Consider the following 11,482-nt stretch of genomic DNA (forward strand, 5'->3'; position numbering starts at 1 on the left):
TTAGCATGGGTGCCTGCTGCAGCATGCACTCCCAGCTTCCACTGCACTGCCAAACTCTGTTTAATCCTCTCTTTCAACTTCGAGTCAGTGTAAAGCTCTCGCTTCTCTTCACCAGGGGCCTTCTATATATATGTTCCAGCAATATTTGCAATATATCATTGTAAAGGGATTAAGGAGTCATCAGTTTTTTACTTTAAGGCGTACTCCGCCCCTGTTGTGGTTGACTCCAGACTTCAAAAATACAAACTATTTGCAGATTGGAAGAGACCAGGATGCCGTACAGAGGCAAGAGAGTCAAACCCAAGGAGCACAATACTGCTGGAAATTCAGGAACATCAGAGCTCTCCATGCCTGGGGGACAGGGTCCTTTCTCTTTTAAACCCTTCTACTTACATCAGTGATTTTCTCTAGCACTGACCATCCCCTGACCATCATCTGTTCCTGTGATCAATAGATCAAACCAGACAATAGCCAGAATCAAAAGATTATGAAGACCCCGAGACATGTCTCCTCAAAGTTAAAACAACCACAAGTTTCTTCACGTGCAAAGACGGATCAGACTCCTTAGAAACACAAAAGTTCATTAGGGGACTTGAGTGGAAATTGCACCAAGAATAACCTTATGGTGGGCTCTAATTTTTCCTCCGCCACTCTGCTGTGCAGTCTTTACTACGACAAGACTTGAGAAGGATCACCCTAAGGTATCGATCAGCCACATGCATGGTCTCCTGGTTTCTTCCAGACTTTCTTCTGGAGGAAACCCAGGTCTGAGACAGAGGCCATGGTGACCATGAGCAACCTGCTACACCTTAGGAGCTTCAGGGACAAACTAATTGCTGGAAACTTCTTCACATTCACATATCCTTGTAGGCCAGGGACCAACCAACATGAGAATACGTCATGCCCAAGCAATCGCACACTGTCGCTTCACTGCTAGTGACACAGCACCTCTTCCAGAGCAACTGATGGAGGGAAAACCACGTGGGGCAAAGTCCACACTGGTCCTGTTTTACAGCTTCCTACTAGGGAGGAAGGCACAAGAACAAGGGGAGGATGACCTGTGTCTTCGTTACCAGCACCTAATTGTCCTCACGCTGCCTGGGGCTCCATGGCCACTTCATGACTGTGCAGTCACTGCGTTCTGGCTCCGCAGCCCCCAGCGGGGAAGGGGACCCCCCGCACTCTCCCTGCAGGGATCTGCCCCAGACCCAGGTTTATTTTATCAACTGTTGACATTTTGCTGCAATTCAGTCGAGATTGGTGGGAGGCCCAGGAGGTGGGAGGACAACACGTCTGCCAGTATTATGACAAGGTTTGATGGCATATTTTACAGCAGAGGCTGCCAAGATGAGCTCTGTCTAGTCTGGAGCATTAGCACAATGTGAGGAAAGTATCCATAGCTTCCTGCACCGTCATTAATTTCTAATTATGCTATTGCTTGCTTTCCATTCTTGCTTATTTACCAAACACAGCTTTATTGTACTGTCCAGTTCCTTATAACTAGCAAGCCCATTGTTATGCTAAAATGAATGTTCTAAATGTTATTTATTATTTGATAAACCTTGTGTAACCCTGAATGAGGACATTAAATGGCAAGAACACTACTTCAAAATCCCATTTTAAATAAGTCACCAAGACAGCTGTGCCTTTATAAAACACATTAGAGTGGCACTCAGAGCACATATGGCTCAGGGATATATACAAATTATACAATTTCTGTCATTCGATCAAATAAGAGGGACGTTTTGACCCCAGAAATGAGTCAAATGTAAGTTGTAATTCAAGCCCCACCGGAGGCCCTGGTGGTAATGTATCCTGACGGCTGATCAAAGAGCCCTGACCATTTGACCCACCAGATCAGCGACTTACTGTATCTATTATGGCTAATACAGACCCGAGCTTGAAGATGTATGGAGATAAACAGATAAAGGGCAATAGACACAGTAGATAAATCTTGATTTATACACATCCAAGCACACAGATACATACGCAGATGGATTTCATGCATGCAGAAAGGGGCAGGCATGTATAACCCCACACTAACGTTTATATAGAGACACATTTCAGACAGATGCTGTATATGTGTGTGTGCACATGACAAATATAATCTCTCTCAACTCCATTTCCCTTGGTGCATCGGTATAACCCTCGCACTCAGCTGAGCTCCTGCCGATGCACACGGCAAGAGGAAAACCCACCTTCTATTTTATGCACATGCTGCCACGCACAAACACATCTATGCCCACGGAACTACTTTCTCAGCAGTATAAATGTAAGCAGCTCCACCCATGAGTTACCCAGTCTCACCCTAATGCACACAGCCCAAACCAAAGCCCTCTTTGCTGCTCTGCAGGGTCATCGACATCAGGTGTCTCACCAGGGTTGGGTGAAATCATGCTTTTTCAATGCTGGTGTGCAAACCTTCAGGCCCCACGCATGTCCACAGGACACATGCGGTTCCTGGCAGCCAAGACCTGACGTTTCTGATACACAGATGGGCAGCATGAGTGTGTCAGCAAGAGCATCTTGTAAGAATAGCATTAGGAGGAGGAAATAGTGTGCAAATAACTTTCTGTCAATTTAACCATCATATTTTCAACACTCACAGTTAAAGCAGTGGGGTCCTATCTGTGCTCTCAGTTAAAAAAGCAGAGTTGCTTATGCCGATGCATCTCCCTGGCCTGAATAAACTATACTGATGTATAACAGCATTTGCACAAGGAGTCACACAAATTAACTTGTTGGTACAGAAACAGGCATGTTGCTCAGCTGGAATAAGCCAAGCACTGAAAGCTCCTGGGATTAGGCAGAGTGCAGGATCAAAAATGCCCAGTGGTAAGTAATCAGCCCTCTCCTCCTTCGAAGCTGCTCGCTGCCCTGCCAGCAGTCAGAGACGTGCGATAGAGAGAGGAGAAATGTGGCAATCACTCCCCTAAGGCTTTCCATAATGTCCTCCCATAGACTGGGCACGGAGTCGCATCCTTGCTCCCAACAAGCCGAGGGACAACTGTTCCCAAAACGATGCCAGGGCCCGGCTGTTCCCACACCCTGCCCGAACATCATATCATCCTCAGCCCCCCAAGCAAGGTATTTCCTGCATTTATTCACCCATAACGTGGGACAACGATACCTTCTTGCAGGGTATTCCCAGGCACAGTTAATTCATGTTTATCAAGCACCTGTGGACTCTTCCTGAAAGTGCAAAAGTCTTGATGCCAAACAAAACTAACCTCATTCCTACATGAGGAATTTCCCAACCTTTGCCTTTCCTGGGGTTACTCTCCCCATCACAAAGGCCTTAATAAATGCCTTCTCTTACTGATTTTGCAAGTGTCTTTATTTCTTTTAACAGCACCACTGCATTTTTACTCATCTTTCAGGGTACCTCGCATGGTTGGTAATCTGTCCGTTCCTTGGGATTTTTGCATTACTTAATTCCTTGTCTTTGTTTGGGGAGGGGGGGGGAATGAAAGAAAGAAAATTGGCAGGGGTGAGGAATGATGCTCTGCCGACTTCATGAGACAAAACAGATATCTCACTCGTCTCGGGGGTCAAATGTCCGCGATGGTTTGATCAGATGTCAAGTTGCATTTATACTCTGGCCCCTGTTGGGGGTTGAATTACATTTTACATTTGACTCACTTCTGGGGTCAAATGTCCCTCCTATTCGATAGAACAAGAGGAATTATTTTCCCCAAGCTGGCTGTGCCAGCGTGAGTCTGGATCTGTCAGCACTCTCATTATGTTTTAGGCTCCTGTATTTCTGCATTTCGTTCTCAGCTGAGATGAACCCTTTTTGGGTTGACAAGAAATGCAGCCGATAGCTGCCAGTAAGATGAAGGGAGGGAGCAGATCAGCTGCCTTTTGGATGGTTTTGATGGCGTTTTGTTTGGGGGGTCTGGGGGTATTTTTTTTCTTCTTCCCCTTGCGAGTCAGCAGCTCTGCAGGGTAGGGAGTGATGAAGGAGAGGGAAGCGGACCCCAGTCCTGGCTTTACCGTGCTCTTGCCATGAGATACTGCAGAAGCTCCTTAGGATCAAAAACCGTACAAGGGGGTGAGATAAGGCTGATGTCAGGGTGCTTGCAGGATCACGATGCTGTCCAAGGACTGCTCAGCACAGGAGCTGCCCTAAGCGCACCTTCTCTGTAGCTCCAGCTGTAAAATGAGAATAATCTTATCTGTGTGATGGGAAAGGATGACTCAAGAGCTTAAGCAGTTGTTGGATCTCTAGGCAGAAAGTGTAAGGCATTGCACTGAGAGGCAGGAGCCATTTAAACCCCCCTGGGTTTAAACCAGGGTGGGGGGAGAGGTGATAAACTGAATTCTGCCTTCCACCTAACTCCTAGATATTTTGAAAGAAAAATTGCAAGGAATTTCCTATAACAAAGACTATCAAACTTCTTCCATCTGTGGACCCCTAAAAATTTTCCAGCTAAAACGAGGACACATACACAGATGAATTTCTTGCTCTCCCAGCCCTTCCCACCCACCTTGAAGCACAGAGGGGCTGGAAGCCCTTGCACGGCTCCAGGGGATTTCATCGTGACAGTCTCACCCCAGGCCATCACAAGCGTGCTGGAAGCAGGGGGGCTCACTGTGTAGCACAAAACTGGGGTAAATAAGCAAGCATGCCTTAAACAGGCAATGTGAAGGCTGAGAGTTCCCACCGTTAATGCTGGATATCCCAGCCCCTGCACCCGAGCTGGGCTCAACGTGAAGCTGTGTCAGCTGCCGAGAGCTGCAGATGCCTAATGGTGCCCCATGCAACCAGTTTAAGACAAAAATGGGGAAAAAACCCCAACCCACCAGGCCCATCTATTACAGTGTGATGGCTTCAGTAATTAGTGTGTATGCTTTGTCTTTGTCCCCAAGGATCCCAAGGGCTGAGCGATATCCCGCGTGTGCTGTGCAGGTGTCTCGGGGGCCGGTGATTTAGCAGCCTCTCAAGCGGGATTGTGAAACTGTGCTCCTGCTGTTTAATGTACTCGGTCAGGTTGCAACAGGTTTAGCAAACAATAAAAAACATCTGGAACACCCATTTAAATAGAAGAGTTGTGTTATTAGTAATGAAGTCATGACCAGTGCTATAAAGAGCTCTCTGGTAAACAAGCGCTGATGTGCAGGTAAATAAAGGGAGAGGACGAACTAATGAGGGCGAGGGAGGAAGGCTGCTCCCCGTCTTCCTCGGCCAAAGCTCATGCTGGGTGTGAACCACCACTAACGTCCTTGCAGGGCATGAACCGTGATGCTCGCCCTTCCTCCCCGCTCCCCTCCTTCCGCCCTGGGCGAGGTTATGGGGGTCACTGCAGCATCCCATGGGGGCACCCATCCCAGCAGAGCCCTGGGTGCCGCCCTGTGCCCTTGCACCCCTTGGTCCCAACTCCCAGCTCCTCTCTGACCACCCCGAGCATAGCAGCACAAGGAGGGGAACTAGAGACGCAAGACAAGACCAACTTCCCCATCTATTTTCCATGTTGGTCCCCACTCCCCATAGAGCTTTTGCTCCAGAAGATAAAGCAGCAGCATGGCCCCATGCACAAACCCATCCCTGAAATGGGGGGTACCTGCCCCTGTCCACCCTCTGCCAAGAGAAAACGACTTCCTCCCTTTTCATCCTTAACTGCTATTTCAAAATAGAAAATAAAGGTCACCAAGCAAATAGAGAACAAATGAAGAGTAAACTTATATTTCCCAGGTTACAGGGATCTAAGCTGGTTTGGCTTATCCTTCTCCCAGGTTCAAACAGTACATGAATCCTCCATCACACGACAGCCTCTATTTTTATTCGGAAGTCAGCCCTCCTCCTCCTCGATCGTGGTGCAGCAAGCCGTCCCCCACCCAGCAGCATCACTTCTGATTTCTCTCCAGCTGCCCACCCGCGGGGGAAGCAGGATGTGACAGGGGCTGCGAGGCGATTTCTGTCCATGTCGAGGAGGAAACACAAATGGTTCCCGTTGGCCGTGGTTCAGCCCCAGGCCAGTCTGATCCCACAGGTGCCTCATGGCCAGGGAATGCGGCTGGCCACTGAGCCGGTGCCACCAGCCCCTCCCAACGAGGCTGTGCAATGGTTGGCCCTTCGGAGTTTTTAGAGGCAGAATATTTAAGACAACTGCCCCCGTTAGCATCCACCAGTTGGTCGTTAAGTCTGCACAGCCCTGCAGAGCACGGGGAAGGGGAGAGGAGAGGGGGGAGCACAGGACTGACCCCCAGCCGGGGCAGCTTGGGGTCACCCCATTCCTTTCTGTGTTTACTCAACCTCTAGCAATTCCTGGCTCTAATGATCAACACACACCGTTTTTGACTGACTACATATTTGTTTCTGCTGAATCACTCGATAGCACAAAGTTTGCGGTTCCTTCCCCACCCTCTGGAAACCCTTCTCACGCGAGAACAGCCCTCTCCCCACACCTCGGCGGTGGTGGCTTCGCGTGCCGTCTTCGAAAGCCAGAGCAGGAACAACTCTCCCGAGCAACGAGCCAACGCACTGCCGCACTCTAAGAAGGTAAACAACAGGTTTTCATCCTGTTTTCAGCTTAATATGCATATATTTGAATCGCCGCTTGTATCTGAGTTAGATACACCATGGGTGACTCACTAGCCTTGTAATTCATAGCGAAGCTGCGGTAAGTACCAAACCCCAGCAGCAGGAGCACACCATAACTACTCACTATCCTTGTAATTCATAGCGAAGCTGTGGTAAGTACCAAACCAGGTACTTACCAGCAGGAGCACACCATAACCTCGCCCAGGCCACACACACCAGGTCCAGGGCAATAGGAAGCCGGCAGCATCTTCGGCTGGATGGAAATCATCACACGGCCACCTTTCAAATTTTGCAACACATCAACTTCACATGACATAACCCTGCACAGCTCACGATGCACGTGGCTGCGGTCAACAGGGCCCCACAACGAAACGGCCCAACACATCCTAAAAACGGGATGCTGAAAAATGTTAGTGACGAACTTACACTCATCGGGCAGCGGGATGCGATGAGATGCTTCGCCCCGAGGGTGCAGCATCAGGCACCTCAAAGACGCACCAAGTCCCCAGCACTCTCTAGCCATGCCAGGCCATCTCAGGGGGACGCAGATGGGTCTCATCTCCTCGTCAGGAAGACAGGTAAGCACATGCTGAAGTCCTCACCTCCCCGTAGGACCTAAGCATGGGCTTAACTTTATATATGTTTAGGGCTCCACTGAACGGACATTTCCGTTTCATGTGTATCCAAGCCGAGAGAGAGCCCTGAAGGCTCAGGCACCTGTGAGACGTGAGCACTTCTATTCTGGTCCTCCACGTGTGGGTTTATAGCTCCAAAACAGGAAACCTTCGATTCCTTTTTCTCCCCAAGCCGGCTAACTGTTAATCTATTTAGCTACAGGAAATACTTTACGTGAGGGAAGGAGACATCTGAACTACACATAATACTTGGAAACCTCACTGCATCCAGAAACACCAACTGCACCTTCATTTCGAGTGAAGGATGCCTTGTTGGAGAGCCATGGCTAAGCCGGGCTCTGGCGATACACAGCAGCACAAGCACGCAAGCGCATCCCTCTCCCCGTACCAAGTGCATCTGCTGCTGCTCCTCGGCAGCAGCTGGGTTGGCAGCCAGCTCTGAACTCCTCCATGGACCCTCCTGATGTCCCAGGAGTGCAGGTGCATGGAGAGCTCCTAGAATTTGTGCTAAGCTTTGCCGAAAGTCCCCTAGAAAATCTACCTACACTGCCCACCCAAGCAAATCAACGCTTACCTGATTTGCCGATAGAAACTCCTGGGCGTTGTCGTTCATTCCCATGTACATGTTCTCCCCATCAAACTAGAAAGACAAAATAAAGTTAGAGTTAGTGAAATGTCATCTGCATCTCAGGATTATGTGCATCCCAAATACTTTCCTGGCTCTTCATGCCGAGATTCCCAGAAGAAAATCCTGAGCTGGTCCTTTAAAACTTTCGAGCATGTATGAGCACACACACATCACTGTTATTGCAATAGGCCATGGTAACATAGCACATTTATGTTAATTTTTCAGCAAAATAATGAACGAATCACTCCAGTTCAAACAAACCAAACCTGTGCAAAACCACAGATCTACCCAGCAGCAAAGATCACACAAATGAAGTTCTTGCCAAAGTTCCCACTAGATCAATCAGCTTTAAGAAGCCAATTTCCATCGATGGGAATTTCCAAGACAGGCAGGTCCCATTCAGTCCTCTTCCAGACACCTACATACTCCTTAACCACCAAAGCAAACCTACACCAGCAATGCAGAAAGTCACTCCAGGCCATACATGAGGGGGTCTCTATGCAAAGCCTGATTCCCCATCGTGACAGTTTGCTGCTGTTTGCAAACTCTGCCTGTGAGAAGGCACATTTCCCCCCATCTCCTCTTCCCCTGCCCGCTCTGCCAGGACTCTGCCTCCATGGCAGGGCTTTGGGGCTGGGCGGGAGGCAGGGCAGCCTGAGCACAGTGCATTTGCCTGTGCCCCCATGGCTCCTGCAAGCACGCCTGCCCCCTTCACCCGGTTCTGAACTGCTAATTCACTTATTAGGCTACAAAACTCCCATGGAGAACTGCAGAACTCTTCTCGTTAATTAGCTATAGTGGGAGCTTTTCACTTGCTCTGATTCCAAATGAAGGAAAAAAGCCCTCCAGGATTGTCTCTGGCTTGAAGTATGGCTGGGGCAGTTCTCAAGGCTAAGTTCACAAATTAATTATGGCAATAAAATGGGCTATGCCATAAAACACTCCCGAGACAAGGATGAAGGTACCAGCTGTGAATGACACCATCTACTTAGCAAGGGGAAGAGCCAACCCTCTTGCCCTTACAAGCCTGATGATGAATTGAAGATTGTTCACCCCTTGCGTGTCCTCTCGCTCTCCGATATGAAGCTGATACCAGCTATGCCTTGACAGAAATGGGTCGTATTAAGAACAATAAAAAGAGAAATCTAAATAAAACCAGGTGAAGATTTTCAGTGTAGATTATTAATTACACTTCCATTTCTCAGAGTGCTACAGGATTAGCTATTAAAGTCAGCAGAGTTAGTAAAGCCAAGCGGGGGTAACACAGCTCTGCTCGGCGTCAAGAGTGCACAGACACCCTCTAATTGCCAAACTATCTTCTGGGATAGCAGAGCAAACCAATTAAAAGCAGCAAAATTAGAGCGGGTATTGTGACACTCATTAACTAATACTGATAGCAGCCGCAGCAGGGTGGAAGGGGATCCCTGCGCAAATGCAGGATTTCGTTAAACCCAGCAGTGAGGCAGGAGCTGCGGGATGCAGCGAGCATCAGCAGCCCTGCGGGCTTGCCAGGACAAGCAGCTCTCCCAGAAGCCAGCTGGGTGCTATCCACTTTAAACTGAATTTCCCTCCACCTGTAAAACGATCGCTGGCATAGCCGGCTCTTGCTAACATGGTTCCAGCTGGAGCTGCTGTGCTTCTAGGCACGGAGACTCAATCAGCTCTATGGCCTAAATCCCCTCTGCCAACCCGACCAACCCCAGCAGAGAAGGCTGAATTTGCAGAAGAGGTGGCACAGTTTGGTGGAGATGTTCAGCCCTGCGGCAGCGGGACCCAGGCTCTGCGGGAAAAGCCGGTCTCTGACTTAGCACGGGCAGCAGCATGGTTTTGGGGAGTCAGTATTTTTGGAACAGGCAAAATTATGGTCCTGAGGTCCCACTCCCAAGCTCTTCTTGGGACCACCCCACCAAAAAACCATCAGGTGGATCTGGGAGCCTGAGCAGCCACCCCGAGGCTGCGCACTGCCTGGATGGAGGGCCCTTTCTGGTGGTCCGACCTGCAGTGCCAGAGCTTTGCGTCAGGGCAGCTGCGCAGACATGCTGCGTGGCACTGCGGGATGCTTAAAAGCTACTGCATCTTGAGGCCGCACTGAGACGCGGCAGGTGAGCCGCACAGGAGCTTTCCAGCAAGCAGCCCTGAAGAGATAAAATATTCCAGTGGGGAGATAGTTCTGTCCATGCCTGGAACCAGGCAGAAATTTGCACTGCAGAAATATTTACTTCCACACCAGGAAAGGAAGAGCTCTTTCTTAAGTAAAAGCTTTGCCCCCTGAGAGGTTTAAATACACATCCATCCATCCATCCACCCATCCATCCCATTTCCTTGCACACAAGTGCCTCATTTTTGTGCTGCTCCAGCACCATATTTTGCAGATCTAGACCTTAGTCCAGACCCATTTGAAACAACTCTTCTCCAGAAAACAGAAGCCACCTGGAAATCTACACTTAGAAAACAAAAAGTTATCTTTCACTGGAGAGGTCCAGGGCAGGACAAGCACTCTGCTTTCTCTATATCATGCTGTTTGTCAGAATGTATTTTTTTTTATGGCTTTCTACTATTCCCCTACCTCTGCTCCACACTTCCTTGTGCCCTTGATGCCTTCATAATAACTGTAATGAATCCTGCCTTTAAAATTACTGTGCCTCTGATTGCCAGTCTGAGCAGTGAGCCTGAAAATCAAGACTCAAAATGCAATGGAAACTTTGGAACTTCCCCACTGCTGATTGGATTTTTTTTCCTCTCCTCCAGGCTATGAGGGTGCAAACAAATTTATTAGAAATTCTCCCATCAGGATATTTTTTCAATTAGATGTTTGCCACTTATACACCAGCCAGGTAGAGCAGATAAGTAATGTGCTCTCCCTCTTCTCATTATTGTTTCGCTACTGAATGCACTTCAAAACAATCAGCCCCATCATTCCAGGTAGATTTACGGCAGAAACAGACATTTTAATATTTCCCTTCGGTTACAAACGCTTCCTCCCTTTTTGCTTTGGTCTAGCTCCCGGTGCGTGTCAAGCCTCCCAGGCAGTTCCGGACCTGGGTGCATCCATTCATCACCCTCTGTGCCCCAAAAAATTGATCAAACCTGTACTGACTGATGTGTGCATGAGGAGCGGCGGGTATCATTTTCAAGTCCTACTCTGAAAGGAACGTACTCTTGTGCAGTTGTCTTAATCATCCTTTTGCTCTTTTGTAATTATTTAATTTGGCTAATAGAAACAGCCTATTAAAGAAATCAGTGGCTGTGGCTAATTCTCAGCCTCTCCTGCATGAAATGAGTACAAAGCAGAGGTGAGCTGGGATCACTCTCTGCTCATAGCGCTTTGCGTCCAAGACATGGTGTTTGCTTGAAAACCTGGGAATTGCAAACCCTGCGTCGCCAAGTTGGGAACCTGGGAGAGGTGGGAAGCTGTGATTAATTGCTTTTCCTTCATCTGAGACATTTTTATGTTACTTGCACTGACTTACATTAGCGATGGTTGCCTATAAGCACAAGTAGGGGACCTCTACTTCAAAAAGGACCCATAAAGCCCCACTTTGCCAAATCATAGAATCATAGAATAGTTTGGGTTGGAAGGGACCTCTAAAGATCATCTAGTCCAACCCCCCTGCCATGGACAGGGACATCTTCAACTAGATCAGGTTGCTCAGAGCCCCGTCCAACCTGACCTTG

The 11,482-nt window shown here is 48.6% G+C and overlaps 1 protein-coding gene across 1 annotated transcript in view; it reads right to left on the minus strand.

The window, feature by feature from the left end:
- TOX2 (TOX high mobility group box family member 2) overlaps positions 1-11,482 on the minus strand; it is a 139,664-nt gene that overhangs the window by 88,741 nt on the left and 39,441 nt on the right. Inside the window, exon 2 of the mRNA XM_009318654.1 lies at positions 7,754-7,819. Coding sequence (XP_009316929.1) covers positions 7,754-7,819 — 66 coding nt within the window. The remainder of the gene's footprint in view (positions 1-7,753; positions 7,820-11,482) is intronic.

The sequence above is a fragment of the Pygoscelis adeliae genome, unplaced genomic scaffold (genome assembly GCF_000699105.1).
Source record: "Pygoscelis adeliae isolate BGI_AS28 unplaced genomic scaffold, ASM69910v1 Scaffold72, whole genome shotgun sequence".
Lineage (NCBI taxonomy): Eukaryota > Metazoa > Chordata > Aves > Sphenisciformes > Spheniscidae > Pygoscelis > Pygoscelis adeliae.